Here is a 24,281-nt window from a genome sequence, read left to right as displayed (position 1 = left end):
ATGTCAGGAGAGAGGGAGAGGAATGCTGGAAAACTCCCGCCAGCAGCCTCAGCCTAGAGCAGATGGGCCATTTTGTGTTCGACTCAGGGAGTGCAGGGATGGGCCCACAGGGCTGGTGGGTGAGCCCTGAAAGAGGAAGGAGCACAGAGTGGTCGCCGGAAATGGTGCTGCCGCCTCTGCGCCTCTGCTCCAGGGGTTCCAGCCTGGCCTGGGAGTGCCTGTTGGGGGGGGCAGGGCTTCAGCGGGTGGGGAGCACAGGGGCCCCGGGAGGAGGTCACTGCTCTGATCCTGCCTTTGGTGCGAGTGCGACTGAGTGTGCATCAGTAGTTGTGTGCACGTGTGTAAATGGGTGAGAGTGAGCATGGAAGTGTTACAGTGTGTGTATGCGGAGGTGTGTGTATGTGAGTCTGTGTAAACAGGTGTGGGTAAAGGAACACGTGGGCGAGCATGAGTGTGAGTGGATAGAGAGCGTGTGTGTAAGTGCATGAACGCAGGGGCATGTGTGTGCGAGTGAGGCTGCCGTGCGGCTTAGGGTGAGAGACTGGGCAGCGCGGCCTTCGGAGGAGGCTGGCGGTTCGGTTTACGGTAGATCCAGGGCCGCCTCCCCGCTCCCCCTCCGCCACAGCGCCCCCCGCCCACTTCTCAAGCACAAGTCAAGGCAGAAAAAGGTCAGGACTCACTCGGAGTCCGGGAGTGGCTGAGGCTGACCATCAGGTTCGGTCCAGCTGGGCCACCAGGTCCTCCCTCCCCGACCAAGGCGCTTTCGACCCCCAGCCGCAGGTGTCCCCGCCGCCCTCCCGGAGGAGGTGACTCGGGCCGGGCGGGCCGCGCGCATTCCTGAGCCTTGAGTCAGCGCGGCCGCCCCCTCCGGCCGGGCCCGCCCCCGGCGCGCACGCCCCTCGCTCCATGGCATTCCCGGGCGGGCGGGCGGGGACTCGGCGCGGGTGCCCTCGGGCCGGCGGCGGCAGCCCCTCCCCGAAGCCCTCAGGACCCCCGAGGCCCCGGTGCCGGCGGCGGCGGTGAGTGAGCGCGCGGGGTGGGGGGCGCGGGGCGCGGGCCGGGTGGGTTCCGGGGCTGCGTCCGCCGCGCGCGGGGCCCGTCCCCACCCCTCCACGGCCGAAGCCGCTCGGAGCGGCCGGAGTCTGGCTGCGTCCCGGCTTCGGGCGACTCTCCGCCCGAGGCGGCCGGACTTTCCTTCCCGGAGTTTCCCGAGCCGCCCGAGGAGGCGGCCCAGCCCCGGATTCCTAACCCGGCGCGCCGCAAAAATAGCCCGTGGCCGGATTAGCGCGCCCCGGCGGCCTGACCCGGCCGGACATCTCGGCTCCATCCCCCGCCCGACAGCTGAGGGTCCCGGGAGCGGGAGGGCTCGGAGTCCGGGGTGTCCCCAGGCGCCTCTGAGTTGTACCCTCCCCCCCTTACGCTTTCCTTCCCGGCCACCACCAGTGGGTGGTGTCTCCAAGTCGAAACTCCAGCTCAGAGGGTGGGACTTCTCCGGATCATCCCTGTCCCAGCCGTGTTCCCTGGGGATGGGAATAATTTCAGCAATAATAGCAGTAGCTGTGGAGCTGGGGGGCGGGCGGTGCGAGGAGGGAGTGACCCCACCTTCCGCTTCACAACCCAATCTCCCCGGCTCTAAACACTGGAAGCTGCCGGGCACTTTTACTACCCTGTGCTCAGTGGCCAAGAGGAGCAGGCCAGGGCTGAGCCTGTGGCCACTACACGGTGCCTCAAAGCAGGCCTGCTCTTGGCTGGGGAGATTGCTGGACCCCAGGTGCTCAGGGCACTGGAGGAGGGCCTGGCTGTCTGCCCTGCTGGGGGCATGTCTGTGGGGCTGGGTGGGGAATGGGCAGGGGAGCCAGATGGTCCTGAGCAGAGTTCCTTCTTCTGTGTGTGCAGTTTGGGGTGGTGTGTCTGTGTGTCTGTCTGGGTGGGCGAGGTCTGGGTCTGGAGGCCCTAGCCCTGTGCTGGGAAAGGCCCCCCCACCCCCACCTGGGGACTTCCTGGCAGAGAAGATTCAAGGATGAAACTGGCTTTTCAGGTTTGGCCCAGCCAGATGCTGGGTTCTCCCCACCCCTGTGGAGCCAGCCCCAGCCCCCTTAGCCCCCACCCAGAGGTTGGGAGGAAGCTGGGCCACCCAGCAGATGGTGGGGGCCCAAGGGGTCCCTGAGGCTGAGTTACCTGCAACCAGGGGTTATTCTGGGCAAGCTGGATCCTTTTCCTTGAGAAAAGCAGGGGCTACTAGCAGGGGCTACTAGTGGGGCATAAGAGTTGAGTGGCCCTGGATGGAATGTGCCAGGCCCCAGGCTGCTTCCCAAACCCTCCAAGCAACCTCCGCCCATTGCACAGAGAGCTGACTGAGAGCACCAGAGCTGGAGCACTGCAGTGACAGCATCCCCCGTCCAGCGTCAGTGGGCCGGCCGGCAAACCACTGCCCTTGGGAGCTCGAATTTTAGGGGAGCCCTTGGTTCAGAGGGAGTCACCCAGGCCTTGCCTGCCTTCCTGGGCCCACCCTCAGGGCCTCTGGACTCAAGCTGCTGCTCAGGGCACCTCCTGTAGCTCCTCTCCCCAGATGTGAGGGGCTCCCCCCGCCCGCACCTCCCCAGCTCCAGTCCCTCCATGTCATCGGTGTCTGTGACAGGATCGACTTTCAGCCCAAGGATCAGATTCCTTAGCTTCTGCCTGTTTTCTGGGTTAGGTGCGTTTGAGGGTGACTCCTTCCTCCCTGAACTGAGATGCTCTGGGTGGAGGTGGGGTGGAGTGGTGGCCCAGAGGGGCCTGTTAGCCCTCCCCAGCCTGAGGGGCCCAGATGGTCTGCCCCTCCCCTGGGGGGCTGTGGCTACCTCCCCAGCTCCTGGGCAGGCATGGCCCCAGGCTTTGAACCCCCCTGGAGGCTTGGAGACCACAGGTGGTGACTGGCCTCTCTGAGCCTCAGTTTCCTGATCTGTAAGATGGACACAGAGGACCCCTGCAGGGGTTGTGACAGGTCAGTGGGGCTAGCCAGAGTCAGGTTTGAGGCAGGTGTGCCAGGCTTCTGCTGACTGAAGCCATTTCTGCTCCGATAATCGACTTCAGGGGCTTGGTGTCCCCTCCCGCGGCCTTGCAGATACTAATCAGCAGCTGATGTGTCCTGAGAAGGGTTGCTAAGCCAGAGGGTATGTGGGCACCGGGAGCTCGTGTGGGGGTGGGGGGTTGGTCAGGGGCACTTGTGGGGCCTCTAACTGGTGACTAGGCTGTTCATCTGCCTTCTGTCCAGGCCTGTTGATGGGATGTGGGTCTTTCCACTGTGCAGCTTGAGACAGACTTGCACCTAACTCCCGAGGTCCAGCTAGATCCCAGGTTGTCCCACCCAGAAGCTGCTATAGCTGAGCCCCTGCCCTACCCCACTGCTGGGTGTGTGGCACGGATGGGTCCTCTGACCTTTCTGAGCCTGGGGCTCCCCGACCCCAGGGTGCGTCCACCCTGCCAGACCCAGCCGGGTCATAGGCTTTAATTCTGGTGGCCAGTGACCCTCTGGGTCATAGTCTGCCGAACCTTTGGGCAGCTCCCAATCCACAGGGCCAGTGCCCCCTTTCCTGCACCACCCTCCCAGGGCAGTTACCTTCAGGGCCTCCTGTTCAGAGAGCCTCCTGTGGTTCTGTTGTTGGATCCCTGCATCCCTATCATCTGGGGTGACAGCTGGTGATGGGCGCCTTGGGGGGGCAGGGATCCTATGTGTCCTCCTGGGGACAGCACAGGGCACCCAGCAAGCCATTGGCCAGGTGTCAGGTCTGCCCTGCTCCCTTCTGAACCTCATGTCTTCCACAGAAAAGTGGAGGGATCTCTGGGAGGGGTGAGGGCCTGGCCAGGATCATTCCTGACAAGATGCCGGTTACTGATGATGAGGTCAAGAGGCACAGGGCAGCCAGCTCACTTTCGCTTTGCCACATAGTAGCACGTAGTGGAGGACTGAATTCTAGGCTGCCAGACAGCTGGCGATCCCCCCTCCCAAGGGAGACCTGGGGCCGGGCATCAGACTAGGGGTCAGACAGGACACTGAGGGTCAGAGGTCAGGGCTCACGTGGGGAGGTCAGAGGAGCTGGCGCCTCCTGGGACCATGCTCAGGTGAGCTGGGCACACGTCTGGGCAGGTGTCCTGGGGTGGGCCCAATTGCTCCAGCTGACATGGGTGGCCGGCGGTCCCCTGGGCAGGGTAGGCCCCAGGCTTGGTGGGTCTGGTCCTGGGGCCGGGCCGCTTGCTTGACCTCCAGCTGCCCCTGGTCCGTGTTGTCCCTCAAGTGTGCAGGGCAGGCCTAAGTGCAGAAATAGAGGGTCCAGCTTAATCCCGGCCACAGCCTGTCCAGGCCTGGGTGGGCCAGAACTTCTACCCGGTCTCCTCCTGCCTCTTGGCCACACCTTCCCAAACTGGGCCTCCCCAAAGGGTGTCGCCTGGGTCCTCCCACGCCTTGTGCTCTGGTTGAACGCGCTCCCGGGCCCTCCTTGGGGAGCTCCCCACAGCCGGCAGGCATCACCAGCCTGCTCGTTTGTTTGTTTCTTTCTTTTTAGTTGAAGTATAGATGACTTACAATATTATGTTCGTTTTAGGTCCAGCCTGTTTTTTCTTTTGATTCAGCTGCCGCTTCTCGAGCACCTACTGTGTGCCCAGCACTGCTGTGGCCCCTGATTTTCAGAGGGGAAAATTCAGGCTCTCTCAGGGTTGCAGGTGGTAGAGGGGAGCTGGGTCAGTGCACAGTCTCAGGCCAGGCTCCCCGACACTGGCCTGCCTGCACTGGCTCCTGCTTCTGGACCCTCCTGGACCCCTGCCCAGGGTCCCCCGTCATCCCCAGAGCAGGCATGGCTGCTTCTCAGGGCTGCCCCACAGCCTTCCACCCTGCTGGCTGCAGCGGCTCCCACTCCCCTCGCTCCCGCATAAAGCAGCCCTGGTGGTCCCGGTACCCTGCGGGCCCTCCCTCTGCATCCCCTCCAGCCTCACCCCACACTCCTGAGCTGCTCAGAGCTCCATCCTCACAGTTAGCTTTTGCTTCATCAGCCTCCCCACTGCGCTTCTAGTTGCCTGTTTGGGTGTCTCCTGGTGGGTCTGGGCCCCGGGTGGGCAGCCACGAATGTCACCAGAGTGACTCAGACGGCAGGCAGGCCCTCCCTGGGCTGTGGTCTCTCCCTGCACTGAGGGGCAGCAGAGCAGAGATGCTGTCGGGATTCCCCCTCAGGGACCGTCTAGGAACAAGAGCCCACTGTGCGCCTGGGGGAGACCCAGACACTGAGCCACTGTCTCCTCTGGGCGGGCGCTGTGCCCCTTCCCGGCCCAGACTCTTTGTCCGGTCTGGGCCCGACCCTCCCCCACACCCTCAGGGTCCACTGTGGAGCCACCCCCGACCCTGCTTGTGAATCCCACCCACTTGATGCCCAGATTGCCGCAGGGGCGCTGGGGGATTGGGCACACAGGGGCGGGTCAGGCCGGGAACCGATAGCACTGAGGGCAGGGAGCTGTGTGGGTTATGGGGCACCCTCCAGCCTCTGCCCCAAACACAGGAGGGATCTGGTGGGGTGAGGGCCACCGGGAGGTCTGTGTGTCCAGGCAGGGAGCTGGTGCCTCCCTCGTGAGGGGAGCGGCGCCTGTGTCTGGTGGGCCCAGGCCAGCGGGGGTCGGGGGGGCGTCTGGCTCCTGTGTGTGCTCACCACCCCCTTCCCACCTCCTTGCTTGTGCTGTTTCTGTTCCCACCCGGGCATGTGGTAGCTCCTCCTCCCAGACCCAAGTGAAGGGGCATCTTTGGGAACTTGCCATCACCCCACTTCATGGGGACGGGCCCCTGCTAGCTCGTGCTCTGAAATGACCAGTGATAATTCAGCAGTGGCTCTGGAGCAGGCCTGTCCTAGGCACTGTGGACCTGGCATGACAGGACCGGACAGCACACACGTGGGTGTGCTCCCGACCGTGCCAGGGGAATCCAGGGCCTGTCAGGGAGGGGCTGCCTGACTGAGGCGGGGGGGTCCTTGAACACATGGGCAGAATGCGTGTACTGGGAGAGCCAGGTGTGAGGAGAGGCTGTGGGAGCACAGTGGGAGCCAGGGAGGGTCGCAGGTGTGTGTGTGGTGCTGAGCCAGTCAGCTGGCAAAGGTTCCTGGCAATCTTTTTTTTTTTTTTTTAAATATTTATTTATTTATTTAGGCTGTGCAGGATCTTTAGTTGTGACATGCAGACTTCTTAGTTGCAGCATGCGGATCTTAGTTGCGGCATGTGGGATCTAGTTCCCTGACCAGGGAACGCACCCGGGCCCCCTGCATTGGGAGCATGGAGCCCTACCCACTGGACCACCAGGGAAGTCCCTTCCTGGCACTCTTGAGTGGAGAACCAGCTTCTGTCAGCTAGAGGTGCTGGGCGTGCGTGGGGAGGCTCCTGTAGGGGCTCGTCCCTGGCACCCAGCCTGCCTGGTACCAGCAGTGATCCCGGGTCCACACTTGGCCTCTCTGGACCTCACAATAGCTTCACCAGGAGCGTATGAAACTCTGTGAGGCATGGGGTGGTCGGGTGGCAGGGACAGACTTAAGGTACCATAGCCTCTCCCATCTGAAATGCTAAGGGGGTCCCCATCCTGTCTGGCCCCTTCCTGACAAGGCCCCATGGGCACAGCACCATCTGAGGGGTCCGATCGCCCGGATCTCCACCTGGCAGGCCCGGCCCGCCGTGGCTCAGAGGGTGCACCCAGGGTGCTGTCCCAGCCCTGCAGGTTCTGGGCGTGCCTCTCAGCACCTTCTGCCTTCTCGATACGCCTAACACTGTCTGAGGTTCCACGATTAGTGCTTGAGACCCGGAGCTGTCCTGCCCAGTCATTTCCTTACCAGCAGGGAGAGCGTACAATCACCTTGGTCTGTGAAGGGAGGGCTGGTGGATGACAAGGAAGACGCTGCCCTCCCAGGATGCTGACCTGTGGCCTGGTCAGCCACAGCCGTGCAGGGCTGGGCTGGGTTGTGGTGCGAGTTGGATGCCGAGTGCTGGTCTCCTGGTTCAGGTCCCAGAGGGACCCAGTTCTCAGTCAGGATGCCCTCATGTCAGACGCTGCCTCCATCCCCTCCAGGGACTCTCCATCTGACCACAGCTTGTGGGGCTCAGTGTAGGCGGGGCCAGGAAGGGATTCCCAGGGATGTGGGAACAAATGCTGCCCTCAGCCCTTTTCCTGAGACCAGAGCAGGTGAGGGCAGGGGAGAGAGGCTTGGCCCTGGGAGCTGTGTTGATGGAAAGACTCCTGGGTGCATAGTCAACTCAGGGAAAAGGTCGGAATGTGAGGGATGGGCCAAGAGTCAGAAGGCATCCCCGAAGGACTGCCTCCTTCTGGGCCTGTTCCTGGTTGGGGTAGGGCCAGTGGGAACCGTGATTAGTGTTCAGGCTCAGCCCCATTTGGTACAGGACCAGTAGGAGCTGCCAGCTGCATCCTGGCCTGGTCTCCGGTCAATATAGGGCCAGTAGGACCTGTGTGCTGGGTCCTGGGCTGGTCCCCGATTGTCATAGGGCCAATAGAAGCTGTGAGTGTTGTCCTGGGCCTATCCCTGGGTGGCAGAGGGCTGCTAGGAGCTGGGAGCAGCATCCTGGGCTCTCCGTGTTTTGTGAGCAGCACAGCAGTGTTCTGTGCCATCCCGCGTCTGTGTCGGGGGGCCGGGGGTGGGGGGGGGATGAGCGACATCCCTGGCTGTTCCCAGGTCCATAGGGAGCTGGGGGGTGGCACTGAGCAGGGTTCTGGACCCCTGGACCTTCCCTGATCTGTAAAGGGCCAGTAGCAACTGTGTCCTTAGTTATGCCGCCTGAATATGTGGCCTTGGGCAAGACAAGCCTCTCTTTCTAGGCCTCAGTTTCCCTATTTGTAAAGTATTTTCTCTGTATCTCTCCAGGCAGTTGAGAGGGAGGCTTCAAAGTAGAAGCTGTTTCTAGCGACCTCAGTGGATGGGTCACAGACCCCGCAGGTCAGAATCTTCAGGGTCTGAAGCTGTTTGAGAGGCTGAGGAGTTTTGGAGTCTCCACCACACTCCTGCTATCCTTGCCCCCGTTGTGCTAGGAACCCTTCTAGTCTTGGATATCCTGTTTCCAGGCCTTGTGATCCTTCTCTGGGGCCGGGGAAGCAGATATGCCCTGAAACTGCCATTTCGTAAAGGGGGAATTAAGTGCCAAGGAGCCATGCTTATGTGGCCACTGCCTCATGGTCACATGGCCAGGCTGGGGTGGCCCAAATCAAGCCCTGGCCTCTCTGCTCTGGGTCTCAGATGCTTAAGGTGGCACGGAGCAAGGCGTCTCCAAGCACTGTGGGGCTTTGCTGCTGTTTCTGGGCCTGTGGCGCCCCCTTGTGGTCACAGCGGCCTTTTCACCGGGTGGTTTCCAGGAGGTCCCTTGGCAATAGGAGCCCTTGGCCCCTGGGAAGCCAGGTGGTCCCTCCTCTGAGAGATGGAGGGACCACGCACCCTGTCGTGGGCATAGTGAGCCCTCTGTCTCTGGAGCAGCTGTCATGGTGGTTAAGAAACAGGTCTGTGTCCAATAGGCTTGAGATTTGCCCCGTGTACAGACCGGGTCAGCCCCTCAGCTTGCCTCTGCCCTCGTGCTTATTCATACCTCTGCACTGGCCATTCCCTGTGTGGGGAACACCCTGCCACCTAACCTTGCTCACTAGATCAACTCGAAAGCCTTTGCTCAGATGTCACCGCACAGAGAGGCATCGCTCCTCTGGCAACTGTAATGCGCTGTTTTCTGGTTTTTTTTAAATTAACTTTTAAAAAAAAATTTATTTTTGGCTGCGTTGGGTCTTCATTGCTGCACGCGAGCTTTCTCTGGTTGCAGCGAGCGGGGGCTACTCTTCGTTGTGCGCGGGCCTCTCATTGCGGTGGCTTCTCTCATTGCGGAGCATGGGCTCTAGGTGTGCGGGCTTCAGTAGTTGTGGCACACGGGCTTAGTTGCTCCGTGGCATGTGGGATCTTCCCGGACCAGGGATCGAACCCATGTCCCCTGCATTGGCAGGCGGATTCTTAACCACTGCGCCACCAGGGAAGTCCTAATGTGCTGTTTTATCCCTGTCACACGTTGCAGCCTTTAGCACAGTGTATCTACGTGTAAGCTTATTGTTTGTCTGGACTCTAAGCTTGAGGAGTGCAGGGATTTTTGTCTGTTTCTGTTTCCCTGCTTCTCCACCAAGATGTCCCAAGCACCTAGGAGTGGCTCATAGTAGGTCCTCAACTATTCATCACATGAATGCATGTCGTCTGAGGACCTAGTGCGTGCCCAGCCGTGTCTTTCGGGACACCAGAGGCAGGAACCGAGCGCTTGGGTGCTGAGCCCGTGCTGGGACTCTGGCAGTGGAGCCGTGCCCACGCCTGTTAGGCTATCCCTGCTTCTCCCTCGTCCTGGGTCTGGGCCCCGTGAACCCTCAGAGATCTGCCAGTGCTGTTTTTTGGCTGCGCCGTGCGGCTTGCAGCATCTTAGTTCCCCGACCAGGGATTGAACCTGGGCCCCCGGCAGTGAAAGTGTGGAGTCCTAACCACTGGGCTGCCAGGGAAGTGTCTGTCAGCGCTGTTATTGAATAACACACCACGCCCCCTAGGCCCCCCTAGCTCTGCCTGGAACCATGGGTGAGGCCCGCAGGGACAGCACCAGCAGCCTGCAGCGCAAGAAGCCGCCGTGGCTGAAGCTGGATATCCCGGCCGTGGTGCCCCCGGCAGCAGAGGAGTCCAGCTTCCTGCAGGTAGGCCCTGGCCAGCGGGGGCTGCAGGTGCAGCCCATCCAGCCGCCTCACTGGGTCCCCGTTGCCCAGCCCCTGAGACGCCAGGCGTTCCTGCGGAGCGTGAGCATGCCGGCCGAGCCCGCCCGCGTCCCCTCACCCCACCAGGAGCCCCGGCGGCCGGGGCTGCAGCGCCAGATGTCCATCACACAGACCATCCGCAGGTACTTCGCTGTCCTGGCTGCTCCGCGGCGGGCTGGGGTCTGGGCCGGTGGGACAGAGGCAGGCATACAGGGTCCCCTTCGGGCACTGGGGCTGGGAGTGGGGCAAGGGCTTTCTCCTCCATCCCGTCCCCACATCACCCTGTCCTCCTGCTGCTCTGGGGACTGACTGCTGTCACCTACTGCCTTTCTCTGCCCCCCCCCCCCAGCACTTGCTCTCTCCTCTCTCTCTCCCCACCCCCCCACCCAATGCTCTGGTCCCCCCCGAACAGCCGACAGGTGCGCTTTGGGCGTGTCCACACTCTGCCCCTGTTGGGCCCCCCTGCTGCCCGCAGGGCCCTCACACAGCGCTCGTCTCTCTCTCGGTCCCTGCTCAGGTACCTTGGGCAGGGCATGAGTGTGTTGGCGCCAGCTGGTGTGTGCATGGCTTGTGACCTCCCGGGAGCTGCCAGCGTGGTTGGTGTCCCCCGGGGCTCCTGACGGCAGGTGCTGGCAGTGTTTTTGCGTGCGCGTCCAAGGACTGTGGGCAGCCTGCCTGGGTGTGTGGCGCCCACTGCCTGAGTTCTGTGGTGTCCAAGGTCAAGCTGCTGCCCAGGGCCACGCTTTCTTTGAGCTAAGGGCTGAACTCTGACCTCTGTCTCCAGACTCAGTGTCTCCCCACAAATGCCCGTCTCAGGGATGGCGTGAGGGCCTGTGTGAAATACTCACCTATTTCACCAAGGCCTGCCATCTCTGGTGCTGGTGGCAGTTTGGAGCTGGCTAATTGTTTAGAGGGTGGCCAGGGCCGAAACCCACTTATCCTCTTAATCAGACCCAGCCCACCTGGACCTCAGACCCTGGAGTGTCCGGAGGCCTGGGGCGGGCATGCTGCCCAGGTGGAGTGCCTCTGAGGCCCCTGCTGGGGAGAGGGGACAGCTGGCCTCCCCTTGCTGAGTCCCTCCCCTGGCAGGGGCACTGCTGACTGGTTTGGAGTGAGCAAGGACAGTGACAGCACCCAGAAGTGGCAGCGCAAGAGCATCCGTCACTGCAGCCAGCGCTACGGGAAGCTGAAGCCCCAGGTCATCCGGGAGCTAGACCTGCCCAGCCAGGACAATGTGTCGCTGACCAGCACTGAGACGCCCCCTCCTCTGTATGTGGGGCCATGCCAGCTGGGCATGCAGAAGGTATGCCCTCCCGCTGCTGCCTCCCACAGTTCCCTCACTCTGCTGCCCTGAGCTGGGGCTGGGGACACAGCCAGTCTAAGCACAGGAGGTTGCTTGGAGCTCACGGTCTGGGAGGGTGGTCGATGGTCCCGTAAAGGCACCTAAGATACTCTCTGGGAAGGGGGGCTTGGGGGAGAGGACAGGGTCCTGGGATTGTACCACAGGCCAGCCTCTGGGTGAGAGAGCATCCCAGGATGAACAGCAGCGTAAAGGAAATACAGGCGGAGAACGGGACCCCTCTGGTGCAGTGGGGTGGGGTGGTACCCACTCAGCTGTCCAGGGACCCACTGGGGAGTGGGACGAGCAGCAGCTGTGTTCTCCACAGTGGGGTCTGGGGTGGGGAAGAAGCCCCCTTGGCGATGGCCCAGCCCCCGACTCCTGCATCTCCTCCCCTCCTCCAGATCATAGACCCCCTGGCCCGGGGCCGGGCCTTCCGCTTGGCGGATGATGCCGCCGACGGCCTGAGTGCCCCGCACACGCCGGTCACGCCGGGTGCCGCCTCCCTCTGCTCCTTCTCCAGCTCCCGTTCGGGTTTCAACCGGCTCCCGCGGCGGCGCAAGCGCGAGTCGGTGGCCAAGATGAGCTTCCGGGCAGCCGCTGCGCTGGTGAAGGTGGGTGCAGGGGCCGGGGTGGGGGCAGGGGCTGAGCCAGCACCACGCTGCGTCCTCACCCCCTCGCTGGCAGGGCCGCTCGGTTAGGGATGGCACACTGCGCCGGCTCCAGCGCCGAAGCTTCACTCCTGCCAGCTTCCTGGAGGAGGACACGGCTGACTTCCCCGACGAGCTGGACACATCCTTCTTTGCCCGGGTAAGAACCTGGCACCATCACCCATGACCCCGGTGCCTATGCTTCCCACGCTGACCGTGCGTGTTTGCTCAGGAAGGTGTCCTCCACGAGGAGCTGTCCACGTACCCAGATGAGGTGTTCGAGTCCCCATCGGAGGCAGCGCTCAAGGACTGGGAGAGGGCCCCGGAGCAGGCGGACCTCACGGGTGGGGCCCTGGCCCGCAGCGAGCTGGAGCGCAGCCACCTGATGTTGTGAGTGCCTCCCGGCGCGCTCCGAGGGGGCCGGGGGGCAGGTCCTGCGGCTCTCAGGAGCAGCTGGCCCCAAAGGCACGACCCTAGAGGGCCCCGGGAGGGGGTCATCTTGTGGACTGGGAACCCAGCTTGGCAACTGTGTTTGGGGAACCCAGGGGTGGGCACCATTCGAGTCTGGGCTGCCCACGCCTGGAACAGGATCGCAGTCCCAGAGCCCGCAGGCTGGAGAGAATCTCGGGGGAAGGAGGAGGTGACGTAGTTAACACTCGCAGATTAGCAGGGACCCTCCTGTAGGTCCGAACCCACCTCCCTGTCATGCCAGGAGTGGCTGGGGATCACGCTTTTACTGGTAAGGAGGGGGCTGACATCAGCCTGCCACACAGTGTCTTCACCGCTAGTTGGGAGCAGGACAGACAAGGAGGGTCGCCCGTGTTCGCCCGTGTCCCGCCGGGGATGGACTGCGGCAGGTGGGAGGTCTGGGGCTGTGAGTGATGGCACCCCTTACCCCAGGCCCCTGGAACGTGGCTGGCGCAAGCAGAAGGAGGGCGGTGCAGCGGCCCCGCAGCCCAAGGTGCGGCTGCGGCAGGAGGTGGTGAGCGCCGCGGGTCAGCGGCGGGGCCAGCGCATCGCGATGCCGGTGCGCAAGTTCTTCGCCAGGGAGAAGCGGCCGTATGGGCTGGGCATGGTGGGCCGGCTAACCAACCGCACTTACCGCAAGCGAATCGACAGCTATGTCAAACGCCAGATTGAGGACATGGATGACCACAGGTAGGCGTGGAGGGGATGCAGCTTCGGGAAGGCAAGGCTCCAGGTGGGCGTGGGGGCTCCGGGTTGGGGATGCTGCCTCTGCTGACGCTTTGCCCCGCAGGCCCTTCTTCACCTACTGGCTCACCTTCGTGCACTCGCTCGTCACCATTCTAGCCGTGTGCATCTATGGCGTGGCGCCCGTAGGCTTCTCACAGCACGAGACCGTAGACTCGGTGAGCCTCGGCGCCCTCCCTGGTGAACCCTGGGCTCTGGGCTCCCTCCCACCCATTCTCCTCCCACCCGAGGAGAGGGCTCGGCTGAGATCCGTCTGATCTTTCTCCCCAACCTCCCAGGTGCTGCGCAACCGAGGGGTCTATGAGAATGTCAAGTACGTTCAGCAGGAGAACTTCTGGATCGGGCCCAGCTCGGTGAGGGTGGGGCCTGGCGGGGTCGGGGCCCCTGGGCTGGCGGAGGGCCCGGCCGCAGCTGCACATCCTCTTCCCCACAGGAGGCTCTCATTCACCTGGGTGCCAAGTTCTCGCCCTGCATGCGCCAGGATCCGCAGGTGCATAGTTTCATCCACGCTGCGCGCGAGCGTGAGAAGCACTCGGCCTGCTGTGTGCGTAACGACCGGTCTGGCTGCGTGCAGACCTCGGAAGAGGAGTGCTCGGTGAGTGCCCGCCCGCAGCTCAGCTCGCACCCTTGTCTGCACCTTGTGTTTGTGGTTACCTTGGGACTTCAGATAGAGCCGGCTGGTTATCCTAAACCCCTAGTTCTCAGCACATTATGCCGTCCGTCTGTGCCAGGCCCCTTGCATCACATTCTTTCCTTTTTATCCCACACCTCCTCCATCTCCTGCTGCTCACCCTGTAGACCCTGTGTCCTTAATTTTTTTTTTTTTTTTTTTTTATGGCCGTGCTGCAAGGCTTGTGGGATCCTAGTTCCCCGACCAGGGATCGAACCCAGGCCCGGCATTGAAAGCGCCAAGTCCTAACCACTGGACCGCCAGGGAATTATGCATGTGTCCTTAATTTGGGTGTGCTCTTCCCACACGTGTCCATCTTGTTTTTGTGCACGTGTCTTAAGTTTCTATAAATGGTATTGCCTTTTCCCACTAAATTAAAAAAATTTTTTTTGAATATTTATTTATTTGGCTGCATCGGGTCTTATTTGCGGCAGGCGGGATCTTTGTTGCGGCGAGTGGGCTTCTCTCTAGTTGTGGAATGTGGGTTTTTTTCTCTTCTCCAGTCGTGGTGCGCGGGCTTCAGAGTGCATGGGCTCTGGAGTTTATGGCATGTGGGCTCTCTCATTGAGGAGCACGAGCTCAGTAGTTATGGCGTGAGGGCTCAGTTGCCCTGCGGCATGTGGGATCCCAGTTCCCCGACCAGGGATCGAACCCGTGTCCCTTGCATTGGAAGGCGGATTCATTACCACTGGACCACCAGGGAAGTCCCTGAATTTTAAAAACGTTATCCAAGTTTTTATCATCTTATGTGGAGGTGCCATAGTTTGTACCAGTTCTCTGATTTTGGACACTGGTGGTTTCTATTTTTAAGCTAATAGGAACTATGCTGTTGAATTCCTTATAACCATCTCCCAACATGCGAGCAATTTCCAGAGTGTAAGTTCAGAGCGGTGGGGGTGTAGAACCGGAGGGAGGAGCTCAGAATCAGTGCTTCTGATTCCCGCCATCTGGAAACTGCACCGGGACAGGGTGGGCTCTGACCAGGGCTGAGCCCGTGTCCTCCCACAGTCCACGCTGGCAGTGTGGGTGAAGTGGCCCTTCCATCCCAGCGCCCCAGACCTTGCTGGCCACAAGAGGCAGTTTGGCTCTGTCTGCCACCAGGACCCCAGGTCAGTCCTGCTGGCCCCTCCCTTACCTTCCTTTGTCCATGTCTCCCTTGGGAGTGTGGGTGGAGAGAGGTATAATAGCTCTCCTTGTTGTCCAGTCGGGCAGGAGGGGGCTAAGCCAAGGGCACAAAGCAAGGACTGACCACATCCTGGGCTCGTGCAGGGTGTGCGATGAGCCTTCCTCCGAGGACCCCCATGAGTGGCCAGATGACATCACCAAGTGGCCGGTGAGCCGGGGTGGAGGGGTTGTTTGAGAGTTGCCCTTATCGTGTGGGGGAGGAATCCACACCTCATCCATCAGTGATGCCAGAGGTCCCCATTGTGGGACCACCCTGTGCTTCCAGATGCTCTGCCCTGGCTGTTAGCCAGCCTGTCCGTCCACCACAGCCGACCTCTCTGAGCAGAACCCCACGTGGAGCCTTGGGAGGTCAAATGACATTATTCCAATTTGATAGACGGTCAGACTGAGGCTTAGGGTGTAGAACCTGCTTGAAGTCAAGGGAAGCCTATTTCCCACCCTAGGAGCCTGTCCATCTTTGCCCCAACCAAGCATAGCGTGGGGCCCAAGGTTAGGGGAGACCCTGACCCAACTCACCCCCGTTTGTGACACAGATCTGCACCAAAAACAGCGCTGGGAACCACACCAACCACCCGCACATGGACTGTGTCATCACGGGCCGGCCCTGCTGCATTGGCACCAAGGGCAGGTAGGGCTGCCTGTGTGGGCATGTGCAGCTGGTCCTGGGCACAAAGTGTTGCCCTGGGGCTGTGCCCTCCTCCCCTCCCCAGTCCCAAAATAACCCAAGATACCAAGGGGCGTGGGGTGAGGAAGGGGCTGGACCTATCCAGGGCCAACAAAGGTGGGCAAGTGGGGCCGAAACCTGGGCCTGGAAGCCCTCCCAACCCTGGCCTGACCTTCCAGGTGTGAGATCACCTCCCGGGAGTACTGTGACTTCATGAGGGGCTACTTCCACGAGGAGGCCACACTCTGCTCTCAGGTAGGCCTCCGGGGTGAGGGTCCCTCCCCGTCCCCGCAGCCACGGCGGGTGCTGACAGGCCACTCTGCACAGGTGCACTGCATGGACGACGTGTGTGGGCTCTTGCCCTTCCTCAACCCCGAGGTGCCCGACCAGTTCTACCGCCTGTGGCTGTCCCTATTCTTGCACGCTGGGCAAGTGACACCATGTGGGCTGAGCGGGGTTGGGTGGAGTGGGTGGTCCCAGGGACCCCAGGAGTAGCTGGTGAGCCTTCCCCGCTGAATGGCCCCCCTCCCCACAGGATCCTGCACTGCCTGGTGTCTGTCTGCTTCCAGATGACTGTCCTGCGGGACCTGGAGAAGCTGGCAGGCTGGCACCGCATAGCCATCATCTACCTGCTGAGTGGCGTCACTGGTAACCTGGCCAGTGCCATTTTCCTGCCATACCGGGCAGAGGTAAGGCTGCCCCCCAAGGTGGGGCCCTCCTACGTGCACCTGCTGCCCAGCACGAACTGGTTCCAGCACAGAGTCGAGTTGCTACAGTGCCCCGCCTGGGAGCAGCTCCACTTGGCTCCTGTCCCGATTCGCTCTGGGCGGAGGGAGGTGGGACGGGGCGACCTGCTCAGGCCCACCAGCTCACAGGCACCCACACGCCCCCAGGTGGGCCCCGCCGGCTCGCAGTTCGGCATCCTGGCCTGCCTCTTCGTGGAGCTCTTCCAGAGCTGGCAGATCCTGGCACGGCCCTGGCGTGCCTTCTTCAAGCTGCTGGCTGTGGTGCTCTTCCTCTTCACCTTCGGGCTGCTGCCCTGGATCGACAACTTCGCCCACATCTCGGGCTTCGTCAGCGGCCTCTTCCTCTCCTTTGCCTTCTTGCCCTACATCAGCTTTGGCAAGTTTGACCTGTACCGCAAGCGCTGCCAGATCATCATCTTTCAGGTGGTCTTCCTGGGCCTCCTGGCTGGCCTGGTGGTCCTCTTCTACTTCTACCCTGTGCGCTGTGAGTGGTGCGAGTTCCTCACCTGCATCCCCTTCACTGACAAGTTCTGTGAAAAGTACGAGCTGGACGCTCAGCTCCACTGAGCTGGCGGGGTGCTGGTGCCGTGTGCCCTGTGGGCCGGGGCCAGGCCTGAGGCTCGGGACTCCGCCTGCGAGCCCTGCTCCCCTTGCACAGACTCCTTGTGCCGTGTTCACTGCTGTTGAACCCCTCGTACTTCCGGGCATTTATCACAGTAGTTCCCGAGATTACCCTCTAACTAGCCTCTCGACGACCACCTCATGTGGCCAATAAATGGACCGGGAGCGTTTTAGCTGCCACTAACTTGACCAGAGCTGCCTCCTCCTTTCTGGGTTCTGGCTGGAGGCTGTGAAGGGAGGTCCTTCAGTGCCCAGGCCTCCCACTCACAAGTCCCCAGAACAGGGAACTCAGTGTCAGATGTACCTCCCAGGGAAGTCCTCAGCCAAGTGCACACACCCTGTCCCCGTTCTATAGGACTGGTAGGCGACAAAGGGACAAGGACCTATGAATGCACAGTCACACTTCCCCACCCACACTGAGAGGCGCCCCGCCCCAGCCCTCCCGGCCCAGCTGGCAGCTCCAATTCCAGCCCCGGGCCACCACCCTTTCCAGGAGCTGGTGAAGGCACTGCTGTAGGTGAGCCCTTAGGCTGAAGCTGGAGGCCCTGTCCATGGCTGGGCTCAGACACAGGCCTTTGTTTCCCCACAAGCAGAAACAGAGAGCCAGCCGCTCAGCTTTCACCTCCTCCTCGCTGCAGAGATTACAGGGACAGGTGTGTATGGCTTGGGGAATGGGGTGGCCAAGGGCTCAGGTGCAGCGTTCAGACCATGTGACGTGCCTGCACGTTCTCTGCCCTCGCCGCCTCACTGTGAGGGGCAGTGCCAGTCCCGCCTGCCCCCGTACAGTGGCTTGACTTTCCAAACTCAGAAGCAAATAGGTTTATTCTGTACACAGGGCCAGGCCCACAGCCCTGTGGGATCCGCTATGGGATCAGGGTTCACGTTGAGAGTCCAGGCGGGTCCAGCTGGGGTGAGGCTATCTCAACACTCTTCTGGGAAAAGGGCACAGTGGCCAAGGCTTCCTCCTCTCGGGGAAGAGCTCGGCCACCAGCACAGAGGGTTTTCCATGTCTGGAGATTCACTTTTGTCTCAGCTTTTTGAGGAAGGACACCTCATCCCGATTCCGGATACCATAACTGAGAGAGAAGTAAAAGCACAGAGTGTCCGATCTACAGAAGGGCACATCTGTGACTCCTCACCTGAGGCTTGTGAGGGATAACAGAGACCAGGTGGGAAGAGCATGGTGTCCGGGAAGGTGAGGAGGTGGCAAGGGCCATGCACACTCTTAATTCTCTCCTCTTGGCTCTATGCAGCCCTGAACCGCTGCTGGTGAGGAGCGGCAGGGCCCCTTCCACTGCTCCTCTGTCTCCCGTCCTCCTGGCAGGGAGGCCTCCAGGGGGCTCCTTGCAGGAGGGCCTCAGTCCAAACAGGGAGTCTCCTGGTCTCACACATTCCCTCCTTCCCTTACGAGCCTCTGGAGAGGACCCCAGCCCTATGGCACGGCATGGGGAATCAGAGGGCCACAGACCAGATACTTCCCTGCAGCTCAAGGCGTAGCCTGAACTTACTCTCGGAGCTTCTTCTGGTCTTCTGCGAGCTTCTCTCCTGCAGAGGTCAGGTGGTACGTCCTCCACACATAGGACCTGCAAGATGGGAATTCAGTCAACCACGAGCAGGGTGAGCAGGGTGAGCAGGGTGAGCAGGGCAGCTGGGATGCAGCTGTGCATAAGGAGGGCTAAAGGCGCTCAGCTCTGTGGGGCCTGAGGCCGCCAGCTTCCTCCCTGGGCTCTTTCCCTGTACCTTGTGTGTACCAGGCCTGAGGCAGGTTCAAGGACGCACTGCTCTCAAAGGGATGCATGGGGTGGCTGGGGGCCAAACCCACGTTGCTAATGAAACGGGTGGCTGTACGAAGACACAGTTAATGGGACACTTGATCCAGAAGGAGACTGAGAGCTGAGAGCACCCAGGCGAGGAGCTGGCAGCTGCACCATCTGTAACCAGGGAAACCACCTCCGGACACACGGAAGTGCCCTAAGGTGTCCTCACGTGACGATACCCAGCTGCCTGGGTGGGGTGATGTCAGTGAAGAGCAGCTGAGGCAGGGCTCGCGGCACAGAAGCACCTGCCCTGGCCGAGGCTCGGGACAGGGAGCTCGTTGCTCCAGGCCGCACTCTGGAGCAGAGCCCAGGTGATGAAAAGGCAAGCAAGTGCTCCTGTGAAGTCCAGCTCCGAGGAAGGGCTGCAAGGAGGAGCTGTGGCTGCACTCACCAGCTGATGTGCTGAATGCCCCCTTCGCGCTCCTGCCTGAGCTGCACGTATCTCTGGATGGCCTTCTTCAGGTCCAGGACCGTGGCGTTCTGGACTACAACCACAGCTGCACAAATGGGAGAAGATCCGTGGTGGGAGTCCACAGCCTCAGCCTCAGATGGCAGGAGAGGAACCGAGAAGCTTCTTCCTGAGGCTCAAGGCTGGGCAGGGGGAGCTTGTGGCTGCCCCAACACCCCTGGGCACGGGCCTGAGTTTCCACTGACCAGCCCCGCTAACATCTTCTCCCGTGAAGGTTCAGACCGCACGGCCTGAGGGGGAGGGCAGCACTTACGCATAACTTCTCCATCCATCTTGCACACTCGGACTGTCATTGCTTGGCCGTATTCTAGTGCTATTTGGGAATTGACCTCTTCCAAAGTAACCTAGAAAAGACCAAGGCTGGAGGTGGGAGCTCTCTTCACCGCCCCAAACAACAAAGAAAAACAGCTGATAGTCTTCAAAAAGTGGTGCCACATTTTTGGGAGGTTCTTGCATATATGTTAGGATTTCCCGGTTTTTCAGCATTTTAATCTCATGTCTCATCCACGTTTTCTATGAAGTGTATGGACGCTCAGGAGAAACAGGCAAGGAGAATGAATCGCCTTGAGGAACAGCCCCTGGCTCCTCCGGGCCAGGTGCTGGGTGGGAGGAGGAACACTGGGCCCCACTGTCCAGCCTGAGAGCCCCTGATCATCAGGATCCAGGGCCTCAGGCAAGGCTGGGGCACCAAAAAGCGGTAAAGATAAACATGTCAATACAACCGTTAACACAACAGAAGTTAATTTAAAAATTCCACGATGGGCAAAATAACAAGGATTTTAAAACAGGACAGTGCCAAAACTCACTGAAGATTGAGGAGAAAGGAAAAACCGGTAACAGTGATCATTTATTGGAAAATGATATTTTGTTTGCCGTAGGCTTTTGTAAACCAACTTTGAGTTTTAAAAACACTGGTGAAAAGTCATGTTTGCTAACTAGTGGGGGTTTTTGGCGCCCCTTTAAATTCCGCGCCAGAGGCCACAGCCTCGCTCGCCCCCAGGCCGGGCCGGAGCCTAGACCCTCGTTTACGCCCGGAGACGCCTTCCCAAGGCCTCTGGCCGCAGCCCCCATCGACACTCCGGGGTCCGTCCGCGCCCCGACGGCCCCCGGCCCGCGCGCACCTGGATCGGAAGGTCGCAGAGCAGCGGGTCCTGTACCACCATGGCCAGACCCTCCTGGAACACATCCACCGCCTCGGAGTGCGGCAGCGCCTCCTCCTCGTCCTCCTCGTCCTCCGGCGGCTCCCGCCGCGCCGCGGCCCCCGCCTCCTCCAGGCTGCCTAGCCTCCCGCGGGCTCCGCCCGCACGGTCGCTCCGCGCGACCGTGGTGCGGCGCGCACGCGCGGGGACCGCCACCGCAGCCTCTCCTTCGGGGCGTCGAGGGGCGGGGCTACCTCGAGGACCAATGAGAAGTGAGTTACTGGGAGCCGGCCCGCCGCAGTGCTCCCTGGGAGCGCGAAGTCGGCGTGACTGTTGGTGGCCTGGTTGGGGCGGGGGGGCGGCCGGGACCAATGGGAGTTCGGAGCGTCGGAGCGCCGGCGCCGAAGGGCCGCGAGAGCTGCCGGGAGACCCGGGCTAGTCGCCGCGATGCTGCTTTTCTGCCCGGGCTGCGGGAACGGGCTGATCGTGGAGGAGGGGCAGCGCTGCCACCGCTTCGCCTGCAACACCTGCCCCTACGTGCACAACGTCACCCGCAAGGTGGGCCCCGGCCGGCAGCGCGGCGTGCACAGCGCGGAGGCCGACCCTAACCTTCCCCGCCCATCCTCTTCTCGGATTTCGCGTCCAGCGGGCCCTCTGCCCGCAACGCCAGCCTCTCCGAGGCACTCCCGCCCGGCACGGGCACTGCTCCCGTAGCCTGTGCACGACTTTTCCGCCCGGGTCGCTCTTCTCCCTAGGTACCCATGTCAGTCGTTGCTCATGTCTTTGCTTAAAGGATTATTTAAAATTGCAGCCTCTTTCTAAGTTTTATGCTCCTTCCCCTAATTTTATTTTTTCCGTAAGACTCATTTGCCTTCCAATATGCCTTGCAATTTACTTATGCGGTTTGTTTATTAATACTAGGGCATACGCTGTAGGAGGGCAGGGATTTTTCAGTTTTGTTCCCTCTTATGTTCTAGTCTGAACAACTGCAATGTATTGGATGTTCATTACGTGAGTGATGCACACTTTATTATGACTTGTTACTCTCCCTCGGTAATGCATCTTTCCTTTTTAGAACACCTTTAAGTTTTAGAAGTAGAGCACGTTGGTACTACCTCATTCTTAATGTTTGTATAGTATTCCACCGTATAGCTGTGTTGTGGGAGTTTAGAGTCTGAAACTATGCAAAGGGTGACATTTCAAGGACGTCTGGTAAAACTTGGAAAACAGAAAACTCTCTGCCTGGGGAGAGTGCCTGGACTCCTTTTTGGCTTCAGTTGTATTTGGTTCTCTTATCTTGGATTACCAAGTATCTTAGAGGTGTGGGAGAAGAAGAGGGTCACACCTAAGCTATTTTTTTCCTCCTGCTCTGTTGCTTCATCCAGTCCTTGCAGAGATCTTCTCACTTCTTTTGGGGACATCCCAATCGCGGATCCTCTAAATTCTGACGGAGCATCCTGCTCTGTGACAGCAGGAACTCTGCTTTCATTTAGTATTCCTCCAGTCTGTGTTGAAGGAAGGAAGCGAAGGCTGGGGAGACACTTGAGGGCGGGTATGGTTTGGTGACCCAGGTTTGTACCGTTCACTTACTTGTAGAGTCTGAAGACCTGCTGTTGCTTATTAGGTAACAAATCGGAAGTATCCAAAGCTGAAAGAAGTGGATGATGTGCTCGGTGGAGCAGCTGCCTGGGAGAATGTTGACTCTACTGCAGGTGAGAGGGAAAACCTTTTCTGTTCCAGAGCTGTGGGTAAGGATGAGGCTGCTGGCTGTGCCACTCTGCTGCAGAGTCTGTGGTGTACTTGTGTGAAGTGGGCTTCTAAAACTAGAAAGTGTTTTCTTCTCTTATAATGTATTTGTTACGCAAACAATATTGGCACAAGCTTTGGGGTCCTTCAGACCTGAGTTAGAGTCTCAGGGGGTCCTTGATTTGTCTGGGCTAATCCATAGTCATAGATTGTGAGAGCACAAATGAGCGTTTGGCATATAGCAGGCACTTAGCAGGTGTGACTGGAGTAATAAAAAACCAGTTTAAGGATTTTGTTCTCATACAGATTTCTAAAAGTTAATGATACAGAGTATTAAACTGCACTAAACATTCAGTAAAATAAATATTTATTCCAAGTCTTGATTCATTTCTGGTAGAGATAGATGTGACCAAGAAGGAAGAAGAGCCCTAGACATTACCTGTATTGAGAGGAGGAAGGGCTAGCGCATGATCACTGCTGTCTTTTTCCCCCCGGAGAACATCCAGATCTGCTGTGTTAAAAATCCAGCACTGGCAGAATTTGTCATTAGGAGATGAATTACGTACCAAAATGGTGTTTGAGAGTGTTTGAAGGCATTTCCATCAAAAGCAAGGTTCTTAAATTGAAATCTCAGTGAAAGTAAATACGTGCCTTGGGACACTTTGAAAAGGCGTGGGATGTATGTTGAGATCTTGATAAGAACAGCCTGGACAACTTCTGCTGAGACAGATCTCTAAATTCATGGGGAAGTGGATTGGTCGTGCGTTGGGATTTCCTTTGGGAAGATGAAAGGGCCTGTCCATTACCAGGTGGTGGAGATGCACTTTTTAGGGGAGTCTGCAGGGCATGGACCCTGTAATGCACACGGCAGCCGTGTCACCTTTCACGTGGTGTTTCTAGCCAGTCTTCAGCCAGACTTGAAGAAGAGGGACCCAGGGAGAGGAGGACTGTTTCCAAGATCACAGGTCTCGTTCCTTCAGCGTGAGAGCGCAGTGGGAATGATAACGCTGTTGGTAACCTTAAATCGTGGTGCAGGACACCCTGGGCAAGGGATTCCAGATGAGCTGTCTTTCACGTAACACCTACTTCTAACAAGTGTGTTGGTCACAAGCATCATTTTTTTAAGTAAACGTGGGTCACTTGTTTGTTTTTTCTCATTGCCAGAGCCGTGTCCCAAATGCGAACACCCTCGTGCCTATTTCATGCAGCTTCAGACCCGCTCTGCAGACGAGCCCATGACCACCTTCTACAAGTGCTGCAATGCTCAGTGTGGACATCGCTGGCGGGACTAGGGCCAGGCTGGCCCAGCTGTGTCAGCGTCTGCTTACCGTATTCCCCAGGGTGAATTCCCAGCTGCGAGTGTGAACTGTGTGTCCTGAGGGTCTTGGCTGGTGTGGCGGAAAGCTAACCCATTTAGGGTGGCTGGCCAGGGGCTGAGGAGATGTAGCCCATCTCCCAGTCAGTGGATTAACTCATTAATGTCCAGCAGACTGTGTGTGTGGATAGGAGTATCCATAACTACGTGCATCCTGTTTAAGGTCCTGTTCTGTATCTTTTACATTTATTGGGCAGTTGACATTCTCTCACCATCAGCCGACACTCTTAAATATTTACATTGTTTGCACAACTAATAAAGTAAAACTTAGTAGTTTAGTACATTAGATGTCCCTCAGTATTTAACTGTTAATTGCAAACTTATTTAATCAAAATTTATTCTGAATATTTAATTAAAGTTAAAAGTCTAATATCACCTTCTCAGTGTTGTAAATGCCTGAAGAAGTAGACATCAAACCCCAAAACAGGATTCCAAAACTGACTGCTATACTTAGGGCCAAACTAGTTACAAAATTGTAAATATCATGGATTTCTATTTCTTTATGATTTGTATTCTTTTTTCCTAGGATTGCAATAAACTTAATAGGTAGTATGTTTTTTTTTACACTTTATACTTTCTGTGTCCATCTTTCTACTCTAAAGAGAAAAAGGACACCCTGGGCTAGCAGGGGACAGGATCTTGGTTATTGATGGATTGGTTTCTTGCTCAGACTTAATTGCTTTTTCAGATCTCTCTTTTTTTAGTTTATTGAAGTATAGTTGACTTACCACGCTGTGTTAATTTCTGGTGTACAGCAAAGTGATTCAGTTATACGTACATGTATTCTTTTTCACATTCTTTTCCATTATGGTTTATTACAGGGTATTGAATATAGTTCCCTGTATCTATTCTCTTCATAATGAAGTCTTACTTATAGAA

The 24,281-nt window shown here is 59.0% G+C and overlaps 3 protein-coding genes across 4 annotated transcripts; 2 read left to right on the top strand and 1 right to left on the bottom strand.

Annotated features, from left to right (window-relative positions):
- Positions 1 to 897: 897 nt before the first annotated feature.
- RHBDF1 (rhomboid 5 homolog 1) lies at positions 898 to 17,041 on the top strand. Of its 2 annotated transcripts, XM_061207989.1 has the most exons (18): positions 899 to 1,019; positions 9,572 to 9,712; positions 9,782 to 9,912; positions 10,859 to 11,072; positions 11,513 to 11,722; positions 11,796 to 11,918; positions 11,991 to 12,148; positions 12,659 to 12,916; positions 13,017 to 13,128; positions 13,249 to 13,323; positions 13,404 to 13,565; positions 14,649 to 14,749; positions 14,910 to 14,973; positions 15,359 to 15,453; positions 15,669 to 15,744; positions 15,817 to 15,917; positions 16,025 to 16,178; positions 16,383 to 17,041. In XM_061207989.1, the coding sequence occupies exons 2-18, from the start codon at positions 9,596 to 9,598 to the stop codon at positions 16,800 to 16,802; spliced, it is 2,571 nt and encodes an 856-aa protein (XP_061063972.1). In that variant the 5' UTR covers positions 899 to 1,019; positions 9,572 to 9,595; the 3' UTR covers positions 16,803 to 17,041. The 2 variants fall into 2 exon arrangements, with proteins under 2 accessions (XP_061063971.1, XP_061063972.1); XM_061207988.1 differs by having other exon boundaries at positions 898 to 1,019; positions 9,572 to 9,912.
- A 619-nt stretch (positions 17,042 to 17,660) lies between these two features.
- Positions 17,661 to 20,508, bottom strand: SNRNP25 (small nuclear ribonucleoprotein U11/U12 subunit 25). The gene is made up of 5 exons (XM_061208461.1): positions 20,264 to 20,508; positions 19,396 to 19,486; positions 19,065 to 19,170; positions 18,365 to 18,439; positions 17,661 to 17,932 (listed from the first exon to the last, which is right to left on the bottom strand). The coding sequence occupies exons 1-5, from the start codon at positions 20,303 to 20,305 to the stop codon at positions 17,875 to 17,877; spliced, it is 372 nt and encodes a 123-aa protein (XP_061064444.1). The 5' UTR covers positions 20,306 to 20,508; the 3' UTR covers positions 17,661 to 17,874.
- Positions 20,509 to 20,685: 177 nt separating this feature from the next.
- On the top strand, positions 20,686 to 23,945 carry POLR3K (RNA polymerase III subunit K). The gene is made up of 3 exons (XM_061209083.1): positions 20,686 to 20,839; positions 21,906 to 21,993; positions 23,192 to 23,945. Exons 1-3 carry the CDS (start codon positions 20,729 to 20,731, stop codon positions 23,317 to 23,319), a joined length of 327 nt encoding a protein of 108 aa, XP_061065066.1. The 5' UTR covers positions 20,686 to 20,728; the 3' UTR covers positions 23,320 to 23,945.
- The last annotated feature ends 336 nt before the right edge of the window (positions 23,946 to 24,281 follow it).

Source organism: Eubalaena glacialis, chromosome 13 (assembly GCF_028564815.1).
Source record: "Eubalaena glacialis isolate mEubGla1 chromosome 13, mEubGla1.1.hap2.+ XY, whole genome shotgun sequence".
NCBI lineage: Eukaryota > Metazoa > Chordata > Mammalia > Artiodactyla > Balaenidae > Eubalaena > Eubalaena glacialis.
The sequence above is the reverse complement of the archived record's forward strand: the minus strand, read 5'-3'. Positions and strand labels throughout refer to the sequence as shown.

Bases quoted from the DNA above. Each gene is read 5' to 3' on its own strand.
- SNRNP25 (XM_061208461.1), bottom strand. From the start codon at position 20,305: ATGGTGGTACAGGACCCGCTGCTCTGCGACCTTCCGATCCAG. The intron at 19,487-20,263 runs GTGCGCGCGGGC...GGTCTTTTCTAG, and splicing joins TCTGCGACCTTCCGATCCAG to GTTACTTTGGAAGAGGTCAA. The intron at 17,933-18,364 runs GTAAGTTCAGGC...CTTCTCTCTCAG, and splicing joins GACCAGAAGAAGCTCCGAGA to TTATGGTATCCGGAATCGGG.
- POLR3K (XM_061209083.1), top strand. From the start codon at position 20,729: ATGCTGCTTTTCTGCCCGGGCTGCGGGAACGGGCTGATCGTGGAGGAG. The intron at 20,840-21,905 runs GTGGGCCCCGGC...GTTGCTTATTAG, and splicing joins TGCACAACGTCACCCGCAAG to GTAACAAATCGGAAGTATCC. The intron at 21,994-23,191 runs GTGAGAGGGAAA...TCTCATTGCCAG, and splicing joins GAATGTTGACTCTACTGCAG to AGCCGTGTCCCAAATGCGAA.
- RHBDF1 (XM_061207988.1), top strand. From the start codon at position 9,596: ATGGGTGAGGCCCGCAGGGACAGCACCAGCAGCCTGCAGCGCAAGAAG. The intron at 12,917-13,016 runs GTAGGCGTGGAG...TTTGCCCCGCAG, and splicing joins GAGGACATGGATGACCACAG to GCCCTTCTTCACCTACTGGC. The intron at 16,179-16,382 runs GTAAGGCTGCCC...ACACGCCCCCAG, and splicing joins TCCTGCCATACCGGGCAGAG to GTGGGCCCCGCCGGCTCGCA.